Here is a 27,928-nt window from a genome sequence, read left to right on the forward strand (position 1 = left end):
TATAGTGAAGGAATGGTGATGCAGATCCAAGTAGTAACATTATGTGATTTGGAAGGGAACTTGCAAGTGTGCTGATGTTCACATGCTTTTTAAAAAATTTCGTTCATTACGTTGCTTAATCTTAATTGTTCCAAGGACAATACAGAATCAACCACAATACTGTGGATCTGGAGTCACATGTAGGTCAGGCCATGGTAGAACAGCAGATTTCCTTCCCAAAACAAATTGTGAACCTGATGGGTTTTTATAACAATCACCAATGGTTACCATTAATCAAGATTTTATTGAATTCAAGTTCCAACTACCACAGTGGGATTCAAACTCCTTTTCACAGGATATTGACCTGGTGTTCTGGATTACAAATCCAACAACATTACCATTTCAACACTCCCTCCCTAGAGCTAATCACACTCATCATCTGTTGTCTTTGTCCTTCTAAATGGCAGACGTTGTCTGTTTATATTGTGTTGTCAAAGGACCCTGGATGAGTTGTCATAGTGCATCTTGTAACTAGTACATACTGCTGCCACTGCACATTAGTGAAGAAGGAAGTGAATGTTGAAGGTGGTGGAAGGGATAACAATGAATTAGACTGTACTTTCCAGGGCAGGAAAATTAATCATTTTTGGTCCAGTTCAGTTCTGGTCAATGATAAACCTCTAAATTGATAGTGGGGGATTCAGTGATGGTAATGTTAGTGAATCTCAAGTGAAGATATTTAGATTTCCCATTGTTGGAGATGCTCATTGCCTCACATTTGTGTGGTGAGAATGTTACTTTCCATTTATCCAAATATTGAGATCAACTTGTAAAGGGTCTTCTTTGCTTGATTTTTGAATGCTTCAAATAATTATTGAAAAATGCTCTTCTTTCAGACATCGCTTCTACCTATCCTTGAGTTATGATATTAGTGACCAGAGACGTTTGCATTTTTAAAATTCATTCAGGGCATATGGGCTTCATTAGTTATGCCTGCACATATTTCTCATTCATCGTTGCTCTTTAGATGGTATGGAGAGCTGCTTTCTTGAACCCCTGCAGTCTATTTGCTGTAAGTTGACTTACAGTTCTGTTCAGGAGAGATTTGAAGAATTGGCCCAACAACACTGAAGGAACAGCGTTATATTTCCTGCTCAAGATTGTGTCTTCTTTAGAGAGTATTTGCTGGTGGTGGTGGTGCCTTGTATCTGCTACCTTGTCCATCTTGCCGATTGTGACTGTGGGTTTGGAATGTGCTATCTAAAGAGTCTTGGAGAATTTCAGTAGTGCACCTTGTACATGGTACACACTGCTGCTACTAAACATGAGTGGTGGAGGGAGCGAATGGTTGTGGATGCAGTGTCAATCAAAAGGGCAGGTGTTCCTTCCTGGATGGTGTCAAGTTTGTGAGTGTTGTTGGAGCTGAACTCATCCAGACAAGTGGGGAATATTCCATCACACTCCTGATTTGTGCCTTATAGATGGCAGACAGACAGTGAAAAGTCAAGAGGTGAGTCATTTTCTACAGGATTCCTAGCTCTTGTTTACATTATTTACACAGCTAGTCCATTTGAGTTTCTGGGGATCAATGGTAACCCTAGGACATTAAGCTTATCTTAAAGTGTTTAATGGTGATACTTCCATTCAAACTGACAAACTTTTGAAATTCACAGGCTGTTGCTGTTAACTATATTGACTGATCTGGCATTCCTCTGAAATGCTATGCACGTGTAAAGGAATAGCACACTTTTCTTGCCAAGACTCATTAAGTGGGGAATTCCTGTTTCTCATGGTTTTCAATAGCAGTAAATCCTGGAATTACTTCCCCACTCAATATTTAGAACATGAATTTGCATTTCATTACTGCTTTGAATGTAGAAAAGATGCCTTAAGGTAATTCACAGTGAAAGAAACGAACAGATGCAGATTCCTTATGGGAAACTTGTAAAGGCTACAAAGGCACAGTCAAAGAGATATATTTTAAGAAAGAATTTAAAAGCAACGAGTATTGTATAGGTCGAATCTTATGGTGCAGGCTTCTAGACAGTGGGAGCTGAGCTAGCTGAAATTTTTGCTACTACTTATGGGGCAGGGAGACTTTCATGGAAGATAGCAATCGGACGACCAAAAGGCGTAAGGATAAATATATATTTACATATGCCAAAAAAGATTGCAGAGATAGGCTGGGGTGAGACAGTGGAAAGATTTGTTATTGCAGGCAAGAATTTTAAATTTAATTCATGGGGTAAACAGTGCCAGTGGACGAAAGGCAGAATATGTTGGAGAGGTTAAAATAGATTTTGTGATGTTTTGTGATTTGAAGTTGAGTTCTTGGGTGAGCAGAACCCTAAGGCCACACACAAGTCTAGTTTAGCCTGGGAGAATGGCCAGGGGGGGCGTGTGGAGTGAGTACAATGGGTGTAGAGACTTTGGTCAGGTCAAATACAAGGGAATTGTTTGGGAGGGACTTCACTCAAAATAGGCTGTGACCATTGTGCTAACAAACTGAATTGCGAGATTGGTGGATAAGGTTTCATCTAATGGAGTGGCATGTGAGATGTTTCAAACATGAGTAAATTCAAAAACAGTAAAACAAAAGTCAGGGATTTTGGGCAAATAAGCAACCTGTGTAAAAAGAAGCAGAGATAGTAGAAACAGCAGATGCTGGAGAATCTGAAGTAACAAGATGTAGAGCTGGATGAACAAAGCAGGCTAAGCAGCATTAGAGGAGCAGGAAAGCTGATGTTTCGGGCCTAAACCCTTCTTCAGAAATGGGGAAGGAGAAGGAGGTTCTGAAATAAATAGGGAGAGAGGGAGAGGCACATAGAAGATGGATAGAGGAGAAGATATGTGGAGAGGAGAGAGACTGGTCAAAGAATCGGGGATGGAGCCAATAAAGTTGAGTGTAGGTGGGGAGGCCGGGGAGAGATAGGTCAGTCCAGGGAGGATGGACAGGTCAAGGGGGTGGGATGAGGTTAGTAGGTAGGAGATGGGGGTGGGATTTCAGGTGGGAGGAGGGAATAGGTGGAAGGACAGGTTAGGGAGGCAGGGACGAGCTGGACCAGTTTTGGAATGCGGTGGGGGAAGGGGAGATTTTGAAGCTTGTGAAGCCCACATTGATACCATTAAGTGGCCGGGTTCCCGAGCGAAATATGAGGTACAGTTCCTGAAACCTTCAGGTAGCATCGTTGTGGCACTGCAGGAGGTCCAGGATGGACATGACATCTGCGGAACAGGAAGGGGAATTGAAATAGTTCACGACTGAGAGGTGCAGTTGTTTAGTGCGAACTGAGTGGAGGTGTTCTGCAAAGCAATCCCCAAGTGTCCGCTTGGTTTCCCCGATGTAGAGGAGGCCACAACGGGAACAGCGGATGCAGTATACCACATTGGCAGATGTGCAGGTGAACGTCTGCTTGATGTGGAAACTATTCTTGAGGCCAGGAATGGGGGTGAGGAGTGAGGTGAGGGGGCAGGTGTAGCATTTCCTGCGGTTGCAGGGAAAAGTGCCGAGTGTGATGGGGCTGGAGGGGAGTGTGGATCAGACAAGGGAGTCACAGAGAGAGTGATCCCTCCAGAAAACAGATGAGGGTTCCCACCACCAAATACATTTTTCCCTCCCCATCCTTATCTGTCTTCTGGAGGGATCACTCTCTCAGTGATTCCCTTATCCAACCCACACTCCCCTCCATCCCCACCACATCCGGCACCTTCCCCTGCAACCGCAGGAAGTGCTACACCTGCCCCCACACCTCCTCCCTCTCCCTCATCCCAGGCCTCAAGAAGACTTTCCACATCAAGCAGATGTTCACCTGCACATCTGCTAATGTGGTATACTGCATCCACTGTTCCCGTTGTGGCCTCCTCTACATCGGGGAAACCAAGCGGAAGCTTGGGGACCGCTTTGTAGAACACCTATTCTTAGTTCACACTAAACAACTGCACCTCTCAGTCACGAACCATTTCAATTCCTCCTCTCATTTTGCAGACAACATGTCCATCCTGGGCCTCCTACAGTGCCACAACGACGCTACCCGAAGGTTTCAGGAACAGCAATTCATATTCCGCTCGGTAACCCTGCCGCCTAATGGTATCAATGTGGACTTCGCAAGCTTCAAAATCTGCCCTCCCCCACTACATCCCAAAACTAACCCAGCTCGTCCCCGCTTCCCTAACCTGTCCTTCCACTTATCCCCTCCTCCCACCTGAAGTCCCACCCCTATCTCCTACCTACTAACCTCATCCTGCCCCCTTGACCTGTCCGTCCTCCCTGGACTGACCTATCTCCACCCTACCTCCCCACCTACACTCACCTTTACTCCATCCCCACCTCTTTGACCGGTCTGTCTCCTCTCCGCCTATCTTCTTCACTATGCATCTTCTATCTGCCTCCCCTACTCTCCCTATTTATTTCAGAAACTCCTTTCCCTCCCCCTTTTCTGATCTAGGCCCAAAACATCAGCTTTTGTGCTCCTGAGATGCTGCTTGACCTGCTGTGTTTATCCAGTCCCACACTTTGTTATCTTGGATTCTTCAGCATCTGCAGCCCCCATTATCTCTGATCACAAGTAAATTGGTGTATGCATGTAACAAAGGTAATACATTAAATGTGGGAAAATGAAGCTCACACATAAACATGACAAGTCACATTACATCTCGGAACCAACTCAAAAACAGACCATTTTAAAACTAGAATTGTGCAACAAAAAAGACAAATGAGTGACCTTTCGGTGAAACTGGCAATCGGAAAAAGTGATTGTAATATGCATTGAGTTTGAAAGGAGCTTGATCAAGCCTATGCTGGTATCTTAAATCTAAAAAAGCAAACTATGCAGTTATGAGCGTAAGAGATAACAAGGTGAAGAGCTGGATGAACACAGAAGGCCAAGCAGCATCAGAGGAGCAGGAAAGCTGACATTTCAGGCCAAGATCAAATGGAAGAAGGGTCTAGGCCCGAAACGTCAGCCTTCCTGCTCCTCTGATGCTGCTTGGCCTGCTGTGTTCATCCAGCTCTACACCTTGTAATCTCAGATTCTCCAGCATCTGCAGTTCATACTATCTCTGAAACAGTTATGAGGGTAAGTTTGCCGTGATGAATTTAGAAATTAGAATAAAGTACATGACAGTTGATACGCAATGGCACACAACAGGTAGTTGTTAACCCAAAGTAAAATGTCACTTAATTACAGTGGCTCGAAATTACATAAATTCATGCATATGGCAGAAAGGAATTTATACTAACATTCCATCTTTTCAATTCAATAATAGCTTGGGGATTCCTGACCAATCGGAATTGACTTACTATTTTTTGAATGCAGACAAAAAACTTCAGGTTGGCTGTTCTCTGTTTCATTTTCCATGGCAATATGTTTGAAACATTCAATACAGCGTCACACAATAAATTATTATATGAAATGTGAGCTCTTTGGAGTGGAGGCAACAAACATGAGCATGGATTTAGAATTGGTTAACAGACAGGGAATTAAAAATTAGGAGCAACAGGATATTTTTGCGTTAACAAGCTGTAATGTACTATGCCTAACCAATGCTCCAGTCTTAACTATTTACAGTGAATATCATTGACTTAGATCAGTGGATAGAGTGTTATGGATTAAAATTATAAAAGTAGGAGCAAAACAAACTGAGAGGAGGATACAAAGATGTTACATTAATAGTTTAGTCCGTAATTGGCAAGCTTTTGATAGCTGAGTACGGTTATGAATGTAACAGAGGAAATGTAATATAAGGTTATTCACTGTTGATGGAAAATTAAAGAATGCAAAATATGTTTGAAGTGCAACAAATGTTGGGATTCTGAGGGACCTTGGTGCTTTTGTGTACAAATTACCGTGAATATCATGCAGGCCTAGTACACAATTAGGAAAAGTATTATGTGTTGTCTTTTGTTATAAACAGTACACAAAATAAAGAAGTCTGACTAAAATTATATTCAGCCTTTGTGAGACTGCACCTGTGGTGTAGTTTTGGTTATTACCTAAGAAAGGTTAGAGTTGACTTAAAGGAAAACTAGCAAGGCTCATTGTATTGATTTCTGAACTGAGGGATTGTTCCACGAAAAGAGCTTGAATAGACCTGACCTAAATTTCATAGAGTTTAGAAAGGTGAGATGTAATGTCAATGAAATGTTTCAGAACTTGTGAGCGTAGATGCTAGATGGATGCTTCCCTGACTGCTGAGTAAGAGGTCAGAGTCTCAAATTAAAGTTGCATACAACTGAGACAATGGGACTTTTCCTCTTTCCAATTTTTGTGAATATTTGGAATTTTCAGCCCCTGAGAGATGTGAATACTCCATTGTTGAGTTTATCTGAGACATAATTGAAGACATTTTTGGATAGCAAGGGATTTGAGGAATATGGGGATAATCTAGGAAGGTGGAGTTGAACTGGAGGATTATACTTGATTTTAGTGACTGTTGAAGCAGACTTAGTGGACCAAGAGCCATGCATTGGCTCCTATTTCTTATACTTCAATTTATCCTATTCTGGTTTTAATCTTCTGAATGCTCTAGTGGAGACGATTCTCATGTATCAATGATTTAAAGCCACCTTGAAAAAGCAATGCAACAAATGTGGCCCTAAGATCAAGTAAAATGATGCAGACGCAAGTCTGTTTCAGAGATAATGGGAACTGCAGATGCTGGAGAATCTGAGATAACAAGGTGTAGAGCTGGATGAACACAGCAGGCCAAGCAGCATCAGAGGTGACGTTTCGGCCTTAGACTCTTCTTCTTTTTGGTCTAGGCCCACAACGTCAGCCTTCCTGCTCCTCTGATGCTGCTTGGCCTGCTATGTTCATCCAGCTCTGCACCTTGTTATCTCAGAGACAAATCTGAGTGTTTTCATTTTATGTTTGAAGGTTGATCTGCCTCTTGAGATCATCACACTGAGGTAATATGTTTGTGAGGACGAGTGGGAACTAAGGTTCTTTGGAGAACACAAGAGGTGAACGTATGGATGTCGGAACAAAAGATGGTGCTGGAAATATACTGACTTCACCGGCTTGGTAAAGATGGAATTAAGCAAAGGCAGATCCATAGAACTGAGCCATTGAAGTAGTTGGCATGAAAAGGTGAATGTAGCTATCTAGCTAACATTCTTAAAAAAGAAATAGTACACCAAAATTATAATCAAATATGCTATGTCCAGTGGTTTTGACTAGGGTGATCATAATGCTGCAAACAGGGTTATAAGGTAGACTAAATGATTTGGGCAGGACGTACAGATAAGATACACCTGAAACTGGAAGGTGACAATATTTTCAAGAATCCTAAAAAATATGTTGAACTCGGTGCTGAGCTAATAGTTGGAAAAGATAGATGGGAAAAATGTGTGGAGTTTAAAAAAAATTACTGAGAGCTTGTTGAGGCACTAGTTCAATTGCTTCTGAAAATTGGGGAACCTAAAGTAAATAAGATTCCTCTGAACTGAGATGCAGAGGAATTTCTTCAGCCAGATGGTTGTTAATCTGTAGAATTCATTGCCACAGAAGGCTATGGATGCCAAGTCGTTGAGACAGATAGGTTCTTGGTTATTAAGGTAATCAAGGGTTAAGAGAAAGAGGCAGGAGAATGAGAAACATAGCAAGGATGATCAAATGGTAGAGCAGACCCGGTAGGCTGAATGGCCTAATTTTGTTCCTATATCTTATGGTTAATGTTAAAATTGTCCTGTTCATAGCTGGATTGTGTTTGTGGCTGCAGTCCATCACTCCTCTTTGTTCATTCTTGATCTTGATGTAATGTTGCCAGGAAATTTGCACTTGTCCCTTCTGTTCTCTTCAACTGTTGATTACATCTTTAATTTGAATTGAAACAGAGATGATACTATGGTTTTAAGAGGTATTTTTGTCCTTTTTTTATTGAGAGGTTGAGATAAGCGTACCAAATAGTCCATTCCCAGCCAATAAAGTAAACAGCTTGCGAAGTGTTGGGGTTTTATTTTAATTTTGGAACAATAGAAGCAGCATGAAGGGGTGTGGTCAAATCCCACAGAACCAGGATTTTAGTTTAGCTTCCTGTAGCTGTCGTTGCTTGAAAGCTGTCATATATCTCTCCTTGCTTCAGCAAAATACTTGAGTTCTTTCTCTCTCTCACTCAGAATTTTCACTTGAGGTTCTTTCCTCCCTGACTGGAGAATTACATATGAGACAAACTATTTTATTGAATTTGCCTTTGCCAAGGACGTGTTTATGGAATTATATTATATATTGGAGAAGTTGTTGTTTAGTAGTTAAATAATCTATTATTCTGTTAACTTTACCAAAAGAGTTAAACTATTCTAATTCTTCTTCCTTTTGTTTGTATTTTAAATATAATGTAAGAATAATGTTTGTTTTGCTTCAAACCTGCAAGTTTGGCCAATCAAATTGCATCTGAAACTCAACACCTTATACTTGGTATTAAACATAAGAAAAAGTTGTAGTCTAGGCTATCTTCTTAGCACATTTTGAGGGAGTTTGGTCAAATATACAAAATAACAAAAATCCCTGAGGGCGTTCCCACTTCAACTCCAGATCTACCGTTGAATACATCTCTGTCAGAAACAAATCAGAAAAAAGAAGTAGACACTTAGCAGTGTCATTACTATTCCGTAGATATATTTTCAAATTAAAGAATTTATTTAATTCAGAAAGAAACTATTAATTCACCCAATAGACCACTTCAAAATGCCCCAGAGTGTTTCACAAGCAATAGACAGCAATATATTGAGGAAAAGTTGTTTTTCTAGTTTCAGCCATTCTGGAAATTTTCAAGAAAGATTAGGTTGAGAAGTAATGAAAACAGAAATTGCTGAAAAAATCTCTGCAGGTCTGGCAGCATCTAAAGATAGATATCAGAATTAATATTTAGGTTCCAATGTTCTGAAGCATGGTCACTAGACCCGAAGCATTAACTCTGATTGATCTTTACAGATTCTATCAGATCTGCTGATTTTTTCCAGCAATTTCTGTTTTCATTTCCGATTTCCAGAAGTCTCAGCTCATTCAGTTTCTTTTTTCATTTGAGAAGTATCTGACTTGGGCATTCCAGTTGTTAATTTTGCATTTCACTTTAAGCCCAACTCTTTAATTCTCAAAGACTTAAGATCAAAGTTCAAAAATTGATGCATGCACTGTGTGCTGATAAAATTGATGGTAACCGGAGAAACTGAACATTGTTACAATAAATTACCTTGTTTACCAAATCATCACATCTCATGCTGACATGGAAAACATGAGCTGTGGGGCAACATGTGGCATGACAGCTTTTCTATAAAAAAAATTGTCAAGGTGATTAAATTAGTGTGTGTCGGAATCTAATACATAAAATTACTGATTACCCATATTCTCACAATATAGTTCAATGGATATTTGCATTCACTGCTGTGTATAATTCATTAAATCCAATTAGTATTTGAAATTTACGGCTTTTTGTTGCTTAATATTGGTGTAACTGTTGTGGTGCATCATTAAGATTTTTAATTGGCACTAAGATAACTTTAAGAGGTTATGCAAGTCAAATTATTTTTAAACTGCCTGTTGATTTCAGTGACATCTTGGTTTTACTTAACTTGTTGAAATAAATCCTCAAATTATTATTAAATTTTATTCTCACTCCTTCATAAAGGATATACAATGTGAAACAATAGAACACCCCTATTCATTTCCTAGTGGGATATGGATAAATGCCTTATACATATCTAAAACAGATGTTGGTTCTGAAAGGTATTATTTGGAAGTATGATCAGTGTCTAGTGCTTGTAACATGGTCAGTCAGGTGGATCTTATAGAATATGAGCTCCCCAAATGGGGCTGTTAATCTAGTTATATCAGGAAAACCTGGCTGACAAATAAAAACAGAATATCAGGCATCCTGTCACCCTGAGAGCTGGCTCTGAGGGAGTGGGATCATTTTCAAGGAATTTCTATGTATAAATAAAAGGTGGCTTGGTGATGAGATATTGGTCTCTATGGAGTTATTTCACAGTCCAGCATATTTCATTGTACTACTGGAAAACCTTTGCATCTAATAACTATAATAATATGCTTACTAAAAAGGTTACTCAGAATTACAATAAATGTTTGCTATAAAGACAACTTAGTGATTTTGTGATGATACAAAAATTTTAAGTGGATCACGGATGGTTTGTGTAGAATTCCAGCAAGAATTGCACCAATGTTTGAAAACCCTCAACCTTTCTTTCCAACTACTGACTCATGTCTACCCTATACTTTGGTTCCAACATCCCTAAACATATTCTTACCTCTCAGCTCTAAACCCACCTTATCAATGCATTCCTGTCAGAAAAATGCCAGGAAAGCAGGCAATGTTTCACTAACATATTTTTGTGTTTTATTTTTGAAAAGTCAATTAAAGAGGTTAATTTAAAAAAATAACAATTTCTATCATGCTTCATGGTGATGTGAAATGTTCTATAACCAAAGACAGAAATACATTCAGAAGACAATATTTCCAAGAAATTATCTTGATTTTTTTTAATGAAAGCCTATTATGTCCCAAAATACATACTTGCAAACAAGCAGGTGGAAGTGACAAGGTTCTGTCATTTGCACTCATTTCTTGTACTTGTCACTTGTGTTTTGATGAAAGGTTGAGTTGTCAATGAATAATTATAAGGAGGAGGGTCTTTGACTGTATTTTCTTTTCTTAGGCCAGAGATATGATGTTGAGAGTTAAATTCACCCAGATGCTCATTGCTACTGTGTTATTTTATTGCCATGGGACAAACTTTAACTTTAGTATTGCCTATGCACAGTGTTATGGGCTGAGAATGCATTGTAGAAAATTTGACAGGTTGCCAATCATTTTTCAGCCAATGATTAATCCGCAGTAGGAGCATCAACAACTAAAATTTACCTCATATTTCTCAAAATATGAGTGCTAGATCAATGGACTATTTTGTTGTTTCTAATAGATGTGTTTCAATCTTCCTTGACAAGTATAAACGAGTCTTCTCTATTTCACTTATAAATGTTTTTGTTAAAATAAAGCAGCCCAGCACTTAATGGATGTGGGATGCATCACTTTAGCAAAACTATGAGTGAGGGCTCATTGTGTCTCTTCTGCTATCAGTTCTTTCTGCCTTGATTGTTCAATGCAAGGTTTAAATGTAATGTGAATTTGACTTCTATGTAAATGTATGATGCCCTGTTAATGTGAAAAGGTGTGTTCTTTTCTTTAAAGATACTACTCTAATACACAACTTATCAAACACACAGTTGCTTGTATTTAGAAAACACAATCACTTCTTGGTTAAGAATTAGTCCTTAACTCTTTAATGGTCAATAACACTTTCACCTTTATTGTACTAAACATGTCAAGGCATTTCATAGGAGCATTACTAGATAAGTTTTTATATTGACTCACATTCAGAACTATGAGAACAGGAAACGGTACACTTAGTCAGAGACATCAAGCAATATCTTAAAGAAGGAAATAGAGGGATAGGGAGGTGTCAAGGTTTTGGGAGGAAATCTCCGAGTTTAGGATTTAGACAAATGAAGGCATGGTCACCAAGGAAATCTAGAATACCCAAGAGAAAGGATTGGAAGAATGCAAAGTCCTCAGTGGATAGTAGAGTTAGAGGAAATTATTGACAAGGTCAGGTGAGACAATGGAGAGAGTTGAACATAAGACAGAGAAGTATAAATGTGAAGAGCAGTATGATTTACAAGCAATAGGCCAAGCAGCATCTCAGGAGCACAAAAGCTGACGTTTCAGGCCTAGACCCTTCATCAGACCCTCTCTGATGAAGTGTCTAGGCCCAAAATGTCAGCTTTTGTGCTCCTGAGATGCTGCTTGGCCTGCTGTGTTCATCCAGCCTCTCATTTTATTATCTTGGATTCTCCAGCATCTGCAGTTCCCATTATCTCTGATTTACAAGCAATGTGGGTCAATGAACACAAGAGTGATGTGAAAATATCTTGCATTGAGTTAAGAAACACCAGCATAGGTTTTGATGGGCTAAAGTTTTCAGAGGATGGAAGATACAGGGTCAGCCAAGAGATTGAGAGTCTAGTGAAAAATGCATACTTGCATAGGGGCCAGCAAATCACAAATATAAGTGGAAGATCAAGGAAAATCCCAACTCATCCTTCTGTAGGAGCCTATGACCCCCCATTACTATCCAAATTATAAATGATTTTTGAGTATTTTCTGCCACCATACTATACCATGCTATTCACTGTGTGAGGAAGTGTTTTATGAATTAGCCTGAGCATACATTTTATCATTTTGTATCTCCGTGCAACTCGTCATATTCTCATTATTTCACTGCGTGACTCAAATTAAACATCGTTATTCTGATGAGTGTGGCCTTGGAGCTTTTCTTCACTTGTTCCCATTCAAATCTGACAACTTGAATTTTTTCTTGCCTTTCTGCATTTCTCAATTCTCTGACATGGGATCACAGAAGTTTAGAACTTACTTGGCCATAAACGTATCAATTAAAAATTTTGCAACTGGAACCACAGACTTTTGTTCAAGAACGTTACCGTGACACATGGAGCAAAGGCAGACCCAATTTCAGATCAGCTATCACCTAAACTAATGGTGAAGAAACAAAAAACAATCTCAATAGTTCGGTTCGGCTGTGGAAACTGTCCTGAACAAATCACAAATCTTACTCAGTAAGGTAACATATTAAAAGTTATTTTGTTATTGAAGAACCAAGGTCATTTTTACTCTAAAAACGAGCATTATCCAACAATTCAAAGGAAACACTGTGACTACCAATAAAATATGAATTCAGTGCTTAAGTGTAGAATGGTCCCACGATTTAAAGTAAGCATCTTTCGGTTGAGTGCGATTTTGTTTCAACTGGGCAGATTAACCATTCTGTGAATTACTGAAATAATTTATCCAAAGAACAAATATACTGCAGCGAAAATGCTTGCAGTGCTATATGAAATATTCAGGGGCAGCGCACAGCGAAACAAGCTACATTCAGCTGTCTAGTTTTCTTGTAAACTACTTCTGGATTTTTTTTAAACTTGGGAAACTTTCAGTCCATTGCAGAGCCTGGGAATCGCTGACGTCACAGCGTCTCAGCCACAGTCATCCCGCTCGGAACTGCATTCGCTGCTGAGTTTGGAACTGCTTTTACATGACTCTTCCACTTTACCCAGATCGCTACAAACTTGTATTGAATCCCTGGAAATGTGATGATTCTGGACAATATCACTTCGATCCTATTTTCTGGTGGTGTGAGTTAAAAGCGGGAATAGCGTTCTCCTTTTTCTCCGGTAATCCCAAGGATTTCTTCTCTCCGGGAACTGTCGGATCCAGCTGGTCTGGTAAGTCGTTGTAATGGAGTAGATACAACAATGTAGTGATTTCACATTGATGCAGTTTCCATTGGGCCCTCTGCCGCTCGTTAATTTCAGGTAAATTCATTAAATCCTGCCCTGACGATGGAGCAGAGAATGTTCGTGATGATATATCTCGCCTTGGCTTAAACATGGCTTTCCTTTTGCTAGATACTGTTCGGCAAAAGTGAATGTTAAAAATTTCGAAAGAAACTCGAATCGATTGAATTCAGCAACAAGCTTTATTAAAACTAAGATCAGGTCGTTTTGAAAAAGACAACTGAATATGTGCGATGCAGGGGAGGGTTCATTGCTGAAGTCCTTTGAAGGTAACCTTTGGCAGTGCTTTTCCCGAAATGGTGCGATTCTTCAAGTTTACAGCCTCGACTCCTGAAACAACGATGACCATCAGCTCATCGCTCAAAAATCCTTCCAGTTAGAACATTGTAAGAGAGCGCCCTCGCGTGCTTCACAAAAAGTAAGGTACAAAACCGCGTTCATTTACAAAGCAACCGAACCCCAATGTTCCAATACCCATCCTGGTCAGTACTTAACTAAGACACAGCTTAGAAAATGCAAAGTTTCCTCGTTTAATATCTTCAGAGTGTGCATTTATGTGCCAATACAGGAGGTCGCGATTCAGAGGAACACTAGGACTTTTACTTTTCAAATTGAACAGTCCCTTGAATTTAGTAGTTTTAGGAAAGCTTTCCAGTAATATGCACAGCGAGTCGAGTGGGCGCGTCAGAAGGTTTGCCCGATACATGTAATAATGTTATTTATTTAATACGACAATAAAGGTTGAGTAATATGACCTTTTTACCCGGGGCCAAGATGTAAATCAATATTGCGATGATTAATAATTTCATTGTGATGTCGATGATATTTCATCGAATTGCAGTTTTTTATTAATAGTTCAGGTGAGGCCCATCATTCATTTCAATTGGATTTCCTCTCTCCCTTGACTGTACAATTGTTTCCATATCCTTTCCTCCTGTAAGCAGGTTCATGAAAGTTTTTGGCACCAAGTGTGTGGGGGCTGAAACAGAGGAGAAGACTCTGTCTGATTTGAAGGATAGTTTGATTCCAGTGACAGTGCTCAAATAACGTCTTTGGATCCATTTGAATCACTTGTCATTTACTGCAGAATCTCGGGAGTTCTTTGTTTCAAAGTCAGGTATTCGTGACTAGTTTGTTTGAAAAAGGACTGGTGACAAAAATGCGGTTTGTAGACACAGTAAGTCAAACTGTTGGCTTGTTCACTCATACATTAGATAAAATAGACACTGTACCACAGACAAAAACTTTTAGAGCTCATTAGTTTTAACTTTTTTAAGATCTAAATCGCCTTTTGGGGGGTTAATTATTAGTAAGGATTGCTTTTCTATTTAATTTGTGAATAATTGAGTTATTACTAGCTGTCTTTTAGTTTGGGAAGGGAACAGCGCTTTTTTAAGTTCGAAGGAAGGGTCACCGGACCCGAAACGTTAACTGTTTTTTCTTCACAGATACTGCCAGACCTGCTGAGTCTTTCCTGTAACTTTTGTTTCTGTTCCAGTGCTTTTCTTTTAAATAATGCACGGGATGAGTTAAAATATTTTGTAAAATCAGTGAAGATTATTTTATTGGAATGTAATAATACGGAAGTGTTCCCTCGGTAGTGTTTATCAGCTTTTCGTGTTGATAATGAAATCCTGGAGCTAAAATCGTACTTTTGTAAAACGCATATCTTGTGTTGCATTAGGAAACGTTAGGTGAGACAGATTTTTGACGTTCATTTTAAGTTTAGCATACCCAAAATCCCACTTTTTCTTCTGTTGAATTCATATTGTCGTAAATTTTGCAAGAGGTAATCTCTCCCGTTCCCATATGGTTTCGGCACAATTTAATTGTCATTCCACTTTGCATTGGAGATTGAAGTGAGCTGATATCTCACCTATCCGCTCAAATCTTTGTCTGTTTGGCCAGTAGTTTATATTACAGGCAATCCGGGTGACTTGAAAGACTCTAACTCACTGAACAGAAACCTGATTTCATCTGAAGTAACTTCTGGAGAAAATTATGATGTAGCTTTAAACTGTGCGCCCTCCCTATCCACTTCACTCAGCTGGCGCAATGGTACAGTATTGTTAACGGAACCGAGGTAGTTAAGGGAAGATTTTGTCCAGTTCGGAATAAAGTGGGATGGGGGAAAGAGGAAAGAAAAATTGCTTGAGAAAGACTGGAAGCACTTGTAAAACGGTGGAAAATATAATTCAAAGTTTTTAAAGATGTATTCTTTTCATTCCTTTACAATCTATTTCGCTTCCAGAAAGTTTGCAACTGGTGTGTTGATTTTGTTTTGTTTTTCTCTTGGGGGGGAAATGGATTTGGAAGTGCAGCGAGGGTTGTGTGGATGGGCCGACGGGGCCACGCTGTGCTATTGCTGCATGCCAGGGGAAGCTAGTGCCGGGTACGGCGCATGCTCAGGGCTGGCTGTGGACCGCAGAGGGACAATCTCACGATGGTGTGGCCAGACAAGAGGGAGTTACTGCTGCTTCCTGCTCACCGCTTCCCTACCAGTTAGTGCCGGGGCTAGGGGGGAAGAAAACTTTTAAAAAAAGCCGTGGCCTTTGTGTATTGAGGGGGAAGGGGAAAAAAACCAGCTTTCAGCCAGCGGCAGCACGCTTCCATGCAACTACCGTGAGTTCCCCTGCACCCCTTTACTTTTGTACTGTGGCTAAGCACAGAAGCAGATATACACTTGTTGGTTTCTTGTTTTAATCTTTCTGTCGCCCAGTGCAGCAACTTCTCGCAAAGTTTAGCTTAAAACACTTGTTTTTGGTGCTCCACGTTAGCATTTAATCGATGTGAACCCGTGAGAGACAGAGAGACAGAGAGAAAGGGGGGGGGGGTACATACACACACGCACCCACCGCTTTCCTGGGAGGGTATAACAGGCCAGATACAGGGACCTGAGCGGGAACTTGCCAGCAGTTTCCTTCTCTTGTCTCTCTCATGCATACATTACCATGGCTTTATTTGTGCATGTTTATCTTCGCTTTGCTTTTAATTCAGAAAAAAAACTCTATTCTCATTCAAGCTGTATAGAGTGGTCAGCAGTTTGCCAGAAGATGTGGATTTGTGCTGTGAGGGGAGGGGAAAGACTTACAAGCAAGCCTGAACAAAACGGGGGCTCGCAGTCTTCAGAAAGAGTGCCTTTCTTTTCCTCTCTCTGTCCCGATTCATTTCATTTCGCTCTCACCAGGTTGAGGGAATTCGATCTTTCCGATAATCGGGCTGCACTATCTCGGAGCTGCAGGCAATTTATTTTTCGATCTGGCCAGAGAGTAATGCTCCATGTATTTATGGCTCTGGGAGCACAGATTCGTTATGTTGGAGATAGCAACACGGCTGGAATGAAGGAGGTCTTGGGGGAAATCTCGGCGTCTTCTGACCAGTTGGGAGTTGTATGTTTAATTTTACTTGGTTATCCAGCTTGGCATTTTGCAATTCCGTACGAAACAAACCCCGAACGCCAATGAAGAGGTTTTGTCTCTTTAATTCATTTCTCCCTGTAACCAAAGTGTTTCTAAAACAATTTTAGATCTTTGTCGAGACCTCATTTAAGGCGTCTTGTTCTTAGTTTCAAGTTCTACCATTTTTAAATTAGTTCCTGTTTGATTGGGTGAGTAGTTTGCGTAGATGGAGTGCCATTTGCAATGAATAGGTCGCCACCTAAGAAACTCATTACGTACAGTCGTTACTGAATCGGTCATTGATCAGGTGGGACGAACCGTGTGAAACCTTGTTTGCTGTTTTGCTGTGTAGTAGGAGCTTTGGAACTGCTAATTAATCTATTAATAATTTAGAGCAAAAGATCTGGTTTATTTAGGATAGCTTGTGTGGGGACAGGAGTGGGACATGCCCACTGATCACATGGCATTGATAGCCATTTCTATTTTCTGTCGGGTATTAATTTCTTTTTCAGAGACTTCTTTTCAAGCCTTGTATCTATTAGAAATTACTCGGAGTTACAAATTATCTTCATTTTGCTAATTTATGCCTAATAGATTTGGCAATTAAGTTGTTGGAAAGCAGCAAGAATAAGTTCTTCAGCTGGCTAGGAACTTTTTAAAATAGACTGTTTTATGTACCAAATACAGATGAGAAATGTAATTCTGTGGCTTTCTTTTCCTGTTCCGTCTGAAGTAGGTTTAAATATTTGTAAACTCTCAATGTAGTTAATTCACAAACGTAGATAATTGACTGTCTCAAAGGCAATTTAGCAAATCCTTGTATAGCTTGCATTCCTATTTGCAGACTTTCAAGATATTTTGGATTTGTTTTTCTAAGGGTTAGGTATCTCTTGTTAATTATCTTCTTTGTGCTTTGCGCAAGTTTGAAATATCAGCAGTTAATTTTATCTGCTTGCTATGATACACTGTTTTGTTCCTGGACATGGTGCATCATTATCAAGGTCCTGTTTGTGAGTCAGCAGCTTTGCAAAATGGTTATTCAGGTCTTGTGGATTGACAGATTGGCGGAAGGTGGGGGGTGGCAGTAGGATTTCTGTGAAGAAGTAAACTTTGCTTTGGACTGAGATAACAAAGCGTAGAGCTGGATGAACACAGTAGAAAAGCAGCGTCTTAGGAGCAGAAAAGCTGACATTTCGGGCCTAGACCCTTCATCAGAAATGGTTTCTGCATTTACAGGTTACGCATCAGATTTACAGCAAACTATCAAAATTCTGCAACTGGATTACTGTGTCTGTGCGATAGCAGTAGTGTTACATCTGATAACTGAAATGCATTGCTTAAATATTTGAGCTGGCTTTATAAGTTTGAGCTTGAGACTGAAATTGTAATTAGTATCAGACAGTGAAATAACTATCGTTTAGTTTAAAGTTGCTTTCAGCGCTGTGTTACTTCATTGGCAAAGGACTGAGAGAGTTTTTAATGGACAAAGTCATCGTGAAGAAAAAGATGATAATTTGAGTATTTCTATTTCTGTGTGGTAAAAGGCGTCATTAGTATTTTCCTGCAATGGGCATTGAACCTTGGCAGAAAGGTAACTGAACAAAGGAGATTGTAAGAAGCCTACAAGAGAATTCCAAGCCTTGCCAGTGTATGAATATTGAGTGTGAAGAGGTGTTTTCAGAGTAAATGAAGTTGTTAATTTGTGATAGAAAACTTCTAATTCCAGAGATCCCTTGATATATGATAAACTTGCTTGTCAGACTTCTTTAAATGATATTTGTTAAATTGGTGATATGCCTTTACTTTGTAAGACTGTATGAGTGGCATTTTGTGGTGGAGAGCTTCAAAAAATAAGATTGAAGTTACAATTTAGTTATATGTTGAAGGAGTCAAAGGCATGTTTGGACATGTCCCGTTAACGTTACAGTTCTCTTTGCTAACGGTGGTCATCACAGACTTTGCAAACTTACAAGTTTTGTGATGCAAGCTCACGCAAGGACCTTTGTGCAAATGTAAAGTCAGAGGTCTCGATTAATGATTCTCTCAATTTTTCCATGATTAGAATTGCTTACTATAAATTTGGACACATTGATTTCCATGCTCAGATCGAGAGTGATAATAAACTAGTAACTTTGCTTAATGATAGTTACCCTATGTAATACACAGAATGTCAAATTAAATAATGATATAATGGAATTGTGATTGCATACATCTGCTTCAAGAAGTTAAAATTGTATCAGGCATACTCCTTTGTCAGCAGCACAATGAAAAATTATAAAGGACATAATAATTATTAAGGAAAAAAGAAGTGATTGTTAAATGACTTTAATTGTGCTTTAGTTCACCCACTGCCTCTTTTTCTATTGGTTGAATCCCTGGGAGTCTTGCCTCTTTCCCTTTGTAGATACTTATTAATTAATCTGTTAAGTCATATTGTGACATATCTGTGGATGCGACTTGAATCTAGACTTTCTGGTAAAATGGTAGGGACACTTATAGTATGCCACAAGATCCTTTTCTTTCCCATTCTGTTTTATTCCTTTATTAGTTATGTTTTTCATTCTTCATCTAAAACATTTGCTGATGGTTTCCTAATTGAATTATCACCTTTCAGATTACACCCCCTTCTAGATTCACAGTTCACAATACTGTGATCCATACATATATTTTATTAGGATCTAGTTCATGTCCTTAAACAGAACCATGAAATTCCTGTTTTGTTTGCCAATTAAACAATTTCCTCATGGTACCAGCAGTATTAACAATTAACCCACTACCTCAAAGCATTTTTGGGTTTGTCCTTGGTCCTTCCTCATCAAACATATTGTAGGCTTCATTATCTCTTCAGTTTTGATGCAGAACTTTTCCATTGGTGCCTCCAAGAGATATAACTTATTTTCCCCTCAACTTCTTAACCCTGCATGTAACACAAACTTGTGTGCAGTCATCTCTGGGAGCCCTTTTGCACAAGCCCACAGTGTCTCACTGTGTGGAATGTAAGAAAAACAATATAATCTGACATGATTCCCCTATCTCCTGTGTTTTTGTCTATTTTCATTCTTTTTCTTATTACATGTATACTGCTGTGGCATTTTTATTTTTCTTGTTCAGTCTAGGTTAACCACACTTTCCTACACAATCCAGTCCATATCAAATCTGTCCTAAGCAAGTCCCATTGCATAACTTGTGACATGGGAAGCTTTCCTGAATTTTCAAAGCTCCTTTATTTCCCTCACATTTTTTTATTAACTTTTTAATAACTTTCAGACTTCGCCCTGCAATGTGCACCTTTACTCTTTACTTCCTTTTTGACAAATCAAACTCATAACCCAATACAAGAAGTGACTCGTAAGTTTATCATGCCATACATATTCCCCGTATATGAGAATAGTGTTATGTAATATGTACATTTTAGATTTCTTTCAATTAAAGAATTTAGAGTAAAGTTACTTTAAGAATATGCTAAAAGTAGAAATTGTTTCCCTGCCTTAGTGTGAAAACCATATGTGGTAAGAACTACCTACTGCTCATATATAGTGAAAAAGCCAGTGGAGTAAGCTAGCTGCTGGACAAGCAGCTAATGTGTGTTCCTGTGCTAAATACTGCCAGGTATTGAATTTGCATTAAAATGAGCAAGACTAGGCCTTTGTAATATATGTTTAGTTATAGTGAATGGCTGGTGGACAGTTACAGTTAGAGTTGGTTAGCTCAGTTAGCTCAGTGGCTGCTTTGCTGATGCAGAGTGCATGCAATAGATCAAATTCAGTTTCTGCATTGGCAGAGGTTACCTTGAAGGTCCTTTCTTCTCAACCTTGCTCTGAGCTTGAGGTGTGATGGTAGTTTGCTTGGTCGTGGGATTGTTTGCTTGCTTGAGCCCCCTTGCTCCTTTGCTCCTTGGTTTCTCTCCCCCCCCCCCCCCGCCACATGACTGTACTTTTTATAGTACAGTAATGGTTCCATCAGTTTTCTTCAACATGAAACCTCTAGTCTTTATAAATATATCTGGTTATATGCTGATTTTCTATTACACTCCATAGATTTGCAAAAATTTTTAAGATTGGGCATTGCCACAAGTGTTAACTGATATGTGACCTCATATTTGAGAATAGACTGGAATGTTGCATTCAAGAGGATTGTTATAAATTTTGATAAACATTTCCTTTAAAAGGCTAAGATTCCATGAAAAGGAATTTATTATCTATTCATCATAAGTAGGAAGATTGCAAATGTGACCACATAATTGAAAGAACACTTGATTAAATCTTTTGTTTATCAAATGAGCTAAACATGTTAGAAATGTTCAATCCCTTTGTAAAATAAAAGTTTCAGCATGTTTTTGAGAGTGCTTTGGATTGAGTTCAATTGTCCAGACATTTGTAGATTCAGCAAGACTCCCACAATTAAATAGTCTGCCTGCAGTCACTGTCTAGTCTTCTATAAAAAGAGTTACATTGCTGTATCAGAGAGCTGCTAGTGTCTGTCAAAGTAGAACCAAACTTGAATAAATATTAGTCGTACAATACAGAAGAAGCCTATTGAGTCCGTATTGCCAAAAATATTCTACCACCAATGCTAGTCCCTCGTACCCGCATTAGGCCTGTAGTCTTTAATGTTTTGACACTTCAAGTGTTCATCCAAGGTTGTGAGATTTCCTGCCTGAGCCACCCTCCTGGGCAGTGCATTCCAAACCTCCAACATCCCATTTGTGGAAACATTGTTCCTTAATTCTTCTCTAAATGTCCTTCCTTTCACTTGGAAATTATGCTCCTTGATGACCAAATTATTGACACTTTGACTAAGGGGAACTGTTGCTTTCCATTCACCTCGTCCATGCCCCTTATACACCCCTACCAGAACCACCAAACCCTTCTCAGTTACAATTAAAACAACCCAAACGTATCCAGTTCCTCATCTTTGCTGAAATATTCAATCCCAACCAACATCCTGATGACGAAATGTGAGGCTGGATGAACACAGCAGGCCCAGCAGCATCTCAGGAGCACAAAAGCTGACGTTTCGGGCCTAGACCCTTCATCAGAGAGGGGGATGGGGTGAGGGTTCTGGAATAAATAGGCAGAGAGGGGGAGGCGGACCGAAGATGGAGAAAAAAGATGATAGGAGAGTATAGGTGGGGAGGTAGGGAGGGGATAGGTCAGTCCAGGGAAGACGGACAGGTCAAGGAGGTGGGATGAGGTTAGTAGGTAGGAGATGGAGGTGCGGCTTGGGGTGGGAGGAGGGGATGGGTGAGAGGAAGAACAGTTAGAGATGAAGAGGTCGAGGGAGGGTCTGCTGTGTTCATCCAGCCTCACATTTTGTTATCTTGGATTCTCCAGCATCTGCAGTTTCCATTATCACTGATACAACATCCTGATGAATCTCGTTAGCACCCTCTCCATTATAACACCCCTTTCCTAACGTGTGGTGACCGGAACAATGGACAGAACTCCAGCTGTGCTCCAGCCACAGTAGTGCACAGCTCCAACATGACCTCCCTGCATTTACAATCTATGCCATGACTGATGAAAGGAACGTGTCCTATATGTCTTTTCAGCTACCCTGTTAACCTGTTCTTCCTGCTACTTTTGGGAATCTGTGTACAAGCACTCACCCCAACCCACAAGGTCCCTTTATTCCTCTGGACTCGCTAGTGTCTTGCCATTCATTGAGTACTTTCATCTTATTCCTTCTTCCAAAATGCGAGGTGATGCACTTATCAGTGTTAAATTGTCTGCCTCTGATCTACTCATCTGATCAATCTGTTTATACCTTCCTGTAACCTGCCACCTTACCCCTCATTGACAATCACCCAAACTTTGTACCTTCGATAACCTTGCTTATTGTTCCTCAGTCCCACAAGCCTCCCTGGGCCACATTTCATCTACAGCATTTATGAATATCTCAAACAATAAGGGACTGGATGTATTGTACCAGTGCCATGAATCTCCCCAGAACAGGTACTGTGGGGATGATTACAGGGATTCATTGAGAGCACATCCTGCTGCTGCTGATCTTTGCAGTCCTAGGGGCTTTGCAACACCAATAACCTCTCAAAGACACTTTTCATAAATATTATAAAGCAAGATCAGATACCAAGCAATGTAAGGAGATATGAGGGGAAGTGGTCAAAGAGGTGGATTTGAAGGAGCAGCTAGTGGACAAAGGTGTGATGTTGGGGTATGAGGAAGAAATTCTGGACATTGAGAGCCCTTTTAGTTGAAGGCATAAGAGACCTGAGGTAAAAGAGCCAAGGCATCTTTGAGGGCTCTTCAGCTGGAGGAGAGTAGAGATTAGGAGGATTGTCACAATGGTGAGATTTAGAAACAACGATGGGAAGTTTAAAATTGAAGACTAACTTTGGGAACTGATCTAGGTGAGAAAGCTCAGTGGCGAAGGGCAAACAGGACTCGGTGTGAAAAAGGACAAGGCCAGCAGAATTTTGGATGACCGAGTTCAGAATGGGCAGAACGTGGAGTTCAGCCTGTCTGCAGGTGACAAAAAGGTGAACTTGGATTTCACAGCAGATGCAATGAGGTGGAGGGATAGTCAGTCCATGGTACAGATCGGCCAGTGTCGTATTGAATTTGTAGTATCCATTTCAGGGATGTTAATAGCCTACTACCACTCCTACGCATGTTCTCAGTTGGAAATAATCAGCCTTATTGGTGGCATAAGTATATGTTCAAAATTTATTTTGGTGTTAAATGCCGTGAGAGTTGCGAATAGTCTAGTGTGTTCCTTCACAGTTGCTGGGAAGTTAGAGTTGGGGAAAAGGAGATGCTTGCTCATCCAGATCCTGACCACGCGTTAAAACCTTTCACCTTGTTGCCAATAACTTTAAGTCTGTACTCTTTGGTTTTCAGCTGCACAGTCAATTGAAATAGTTTCTTAATTTACTTTCAAGTCACTTTGAAGAGGAACGAGGTGATGGCAGGAGATTTGAAGGAGGGAACAGTACCTTCAAAAAAGTAAACTGTTAATAATATCAGCTAAGATTGGACCAAGGAAGGAATTTGGATCATTTCACATTTGGCTTGCAGTGAGTTGTGGAAGCAAGAATTTGCAATGTCAGAAAGAGAAAATATAAAAAGATATTTCAAGAGAACCAGAAAAGTCAGTTATGAAGAGACTGTCCAATTCATAATTTGGGTGTGCACTCTATCATTTACATGCAGCTAAATTTATGGGTTGGAAAATTCTGGGTAGTGCGTGGCTACATGTCTGTATGCTGGTCTTGGATGGAATTCTGCTGTAGATGCCTTGATGTACAAAAAGGAAATATCTTGCCAGAGCTTTGTGCATTATTTATTGCATTTCACAGTTTGTAGAAGTCCTTTGTGCATGAAAGTCTTTTTATTCATGTTCTCTTTGTTGTGGATGTCATTCATTTTTTGTTGTATAGAGTAAAAATCTTTGCTTCAAAATGTTCCAATTGAAAGATTAAAATTTTACTTTTGTTTTTTTTAGGTCACTTGGTGATTTCTCAAGTGTCAGCATGGTGAGATCTGCAGCACTACTGTTTTCGGTTCTACTTTTACAGCTTTCAAACAGCTGTGAAGGAAATAGGAAGAAAGAATCAGTATCATCAACACAGTTCACACAGCATCTTTATAATGCTTATATTTATGAGAATTCTGCAGCCAAAACCTATTTAGAAAGCCATGTAAAAATGGGCATTTACATCTCGAATCCATCATCGGAGTTTCGCTATAAAATTATTTCTGGAGATAATGAAAACCTGTTTAAAGCTGAAGACTACATTCTTGGAGATTTCTGTTTCTTGCGTATAAGGACCAAGGGAGGGAATAGTGCAGTCTTAAACAGAGAAGTGAGGGACCACTATCTGCTAAATGTTAAAGCAGTTGAGAAAAAAACAAATGCTGAAGCACGGACAAAGGTCAAGGTCCATGTTTTAGATACAAATGACTTGAGGCCTTTGTTTTCACCAACCTCATACAGTGTGTCTTTGCCCGAAAGTACAGCACTGAGAACCAGTGTGGCCAGTGTCAGAGCCACTGATGCTGACATCGGTACCAATGGAGAGTTTTATTATAGTTTTAAGGATAGGACAGATATGTTCGCTATTCATCCCACCAATGGTGTGATTACCCTCACAGGCAAGTTAGACTACGCTGAGACAAAACAATATGACCTGGAAATCCTTGCAGCTGATCGTGGTCAGAAATTATATGGCAGCAGTGGAATTAGCAGCATGGCAAAACTTACTATTCATGTGGAGCAGGGAAATGAACATGCACCAGTCATCACGGCTGTTACTCTTACTCCATCAGAAACTGACAAGGATCCAACGTATGCAATTGTAACTGTGGAAGATGAGGATCTGGGAGTCAATGGAGAAATAGCTTCCTTAAATATTGTGGCAGGTGATCCCTTGCATCAATTCAAAGCCATGAGGTCAAACCCTGGTAGCAAAGAATATCGAATTAAAGCTGTTGATCAGGTTGATTGGGAAAGTCAGTCTTCTGGCTATAATCTCACACTTCAAGCTAAAGACAAAGGATATCCTCCTCAATTTTCCTCTGTGAAAGTAATCCATGTTATGTCCCCACGGTCTAAGTCTTTGCCATGTAGATTTGAGAAAGCTGTTTACGAGGCCAGGCTAAATGAATTTGCACCCCCTAATTCTTCAGTTGTCATGGTTACAGCCAGACCAATGTACCCACAGGTCAAGTTTGCCCTAAAATATCACACTGATAAGTTTCACATTAACCCTGATACTGGTCTCATCACTACAAATGCCTTTGTAAAAGCACAGGAAGCTTCTCGTTATGAGCTTGAAGTTATAATTGTTGACAGACAAGCATCAACAAAGGTAATTGTTCATGTGATAGATATGAACGATAATGCTCCTGAATTCAAACAGTCATCGTATAAAGCCAGTATCAATGAAAATGTACCTGTTGGTACCACTGTTTTGACTGTGAGTGCTACTGATGTTGATAGTGGTGAAAATGGGTATGTGACATACAGCATAGCTAACTTGAACCCACCACCTTTTGTGATAGACTACTTCAGTGGTGAAATCAGTACCTCAGAGGAATTGGATTATGAATTGATGCCCAGGGTTTATAATTTGCGAGTTCGTGCATCTGACTGGGGCTCACCTTATCGACGTGAAGTTGAAGCACTTGTAACTATTTTCTTAAACAATCTAAATGACAACAAGCCACTGTTTGAGAAGGTGGACTGTATAGGCACAATACCAAGGGATCTAAATGTCGGTGAGCAAATAGCCACGGTGTCTGCTATTGATGCAGATGAGTTGCAATTAGTCAGATACCGGATACTATCAGGAAATGAATTAGATCTGTTTGACTTGAATCCCAATTCAGGTGTTCTTGTTTTGAAGCGAACTCTGACAGACGAACCTGGCCCACAAGGGTCTTTTTATAGTCTGCAAATCACAGCTACAGATGGGGAGAACTTTGCTATCTCAACGTACGTTAACATCACTGTAGCCACAAGTCGTAAACAAGTTAATCTGCATTGTACAGAGACTGGAGTGGCGAAGCACTTGGCAGAAAAGCTTCTCCAGGCAAATAAGATCCACAGTCGTGGAGATGCTGAAGATTTATTTTCCGATAATCATTCAGTCAATCGCCATGCACCACATTTTGGCTCTTTTCCAAATGTAATTGAAATTAAAGAAGACAAACCAGTAGGAACAAGTTTATTGCTTATTAATGCTACCGATCTTGATAATGGTTTTAATGGGAAATTAGTCTATGTAATTTCAGGAGGTGACCATGATAGCAGATTTATTGTTGATCTTGAAACAGGATGGCTAAAAGTATTCTCCCAGCTTGATAGGGAAAAAACTGACCATTACACACTAAATATAACTGTCTATGATCTTGGGATACCTCAGAGGTCTGCTTGGCGTCTGTTAGATGTGAACATATTGGATGCAAATGATAATAGCCCACAATTTCTGCAAGAAATGTATTTTGAAGAAGTGAGTGAAAACCAAGATGTGGGCAGTGAAATTATTCAACTTGAAGCAACGGATCAAGATCTGGGTCCCAATGGTGAAATCAGGTACTCTCTTCTGACAGGCACAGATGTGTTTGCAATTGATAGTGCAACTGGGATTGTGAAAGTTATAGGGTTGCTGGATAGGGAAAAAGACCCTGTCTACTTACTAAAGATTGAAGCTAGAGATCAAGCTAAAGAGGAGCCACAACTGTTTTCAACAGTTTTTCTGAAAGTAACTTTGGAAGATGTAAATGACAACCCACCTGAATTTATTCCTCGAAACTACCACATTAAAGTTCGAGAGGACCTTCCAATAGGAACTGTTGCAATGTGGCTAGAAACCTATGATCCAGATGTTGGACACAGCAGTCAGGTACGCTATAGCCTCATAGATAATGGAGAAGGACATTTTGATGTGGACAAACTAAGTGGAGCTCTACGTATCGTGCAAAAGCTAGATTTTGAGAAGAAACAGTTATATAACCTGACTGCTCGAGCAAAGGATAAAGGGCGACCAATTTCTCTATCTTCAACTTGTTACATTCAAATAGAAGTAGTGGATGTAAATGAGAATTTATACCCTCCTGTCTTTCCATTCTTTGTGGCTAATGGATCTGTCAGAGAAGATGTTCCTGTTGGTACACCTGTAATGACGATAACTGCTGATGATAATGATAGAGGCAGGGATGGAGAAGTTAGATATTCCATAAGGGATGGATCTGGACTTGGAATCTTCAAAATTGATGAAGAAAAAGGTAGGCTGTTTAAAAGCTTTTCTCCGTTTGTTCCTTGCTCACATTAATACACTTGCTTTTGTAACTCCTGATCTATAATGGAATGTGTCCTAGACATGGCGTAAGATTTTCAGCAGGCCAAGGTACATGAGGAATACTGTGAAAGAGGAGGAGTTTTTCATATGAGCTTCTGTCTTGAGCTAAATTTTGATTTTTGAGGTTCCAGCAAACAAATTTGTACTTATGGTGTAATGGATTCTTCTAAGCGTTTTCATGTGGCTTTATTTATGCATATCTGTTGAAGTCTAGATGATGTCTGCTTCAGTAATAACTGTGCACATGTCAGGACTGTTATGTATGAGAGTAGCCTGTTTGGTCATTAAAATAATTTTAAGTCTTTGATTTTCTTTGGCTCTTACTTTGTGTCAGAATCATTTTC

General features: G+C 39.7%; 1 protein-coding gene across 6 annotated transcripts in view; it reads left to right on the forward strand.

Moving 5' to 3' along the window:
* Nucleotides 1-13,053: 13,053 nt before the first annotated feature.
* fat1a (FAT atypical cadherin 1a) overlaps nt 13,054-27,928 on the forward strand; it is a 185,085-nt gene continuing 170,210 nt past the window's right edge. For 5 of the 6 annotated variants that reach the window (XM_059648075.1, XM_059648056.1, XM_059648062.1 and 2 more), the window contains exons 1-2: nt 15,801-15,986; nt 24,227-27,510. In XM_059648075.1, the coding sequence (XP_059504058.1) occupies nt 15,976-15,986; nt 24,227-27,510 (3,295 nt within the window). In that variant the 5' untranslated portion in view covers nt 15,801-15,975. Of the gene's footprint in view, nt 13,293-15,800; nt 15,987-24,226; nt 27,511-27,928 lie in introns of those variants that run through there. The other variant, XM_059648069.1, reaches the window with a different exon arrangement.

This window comes from Stegostoma tigrinum, chromosome 1 (genome assembly GCF_030684315.1).
Source record: "Stegostoma tigrinum isolate sSteTig4 chromosome 1, sSteTig4.hap1, whole genome shotgun sequence".
In the NCBI taxonomy this organism is placed as follows: Eukaryota; Metazoa; Chordata; class Chondrichthyes; order Orectolobiformes; family Stegostomatidae; genus Stegostoma; species Stegostoma tigrinum.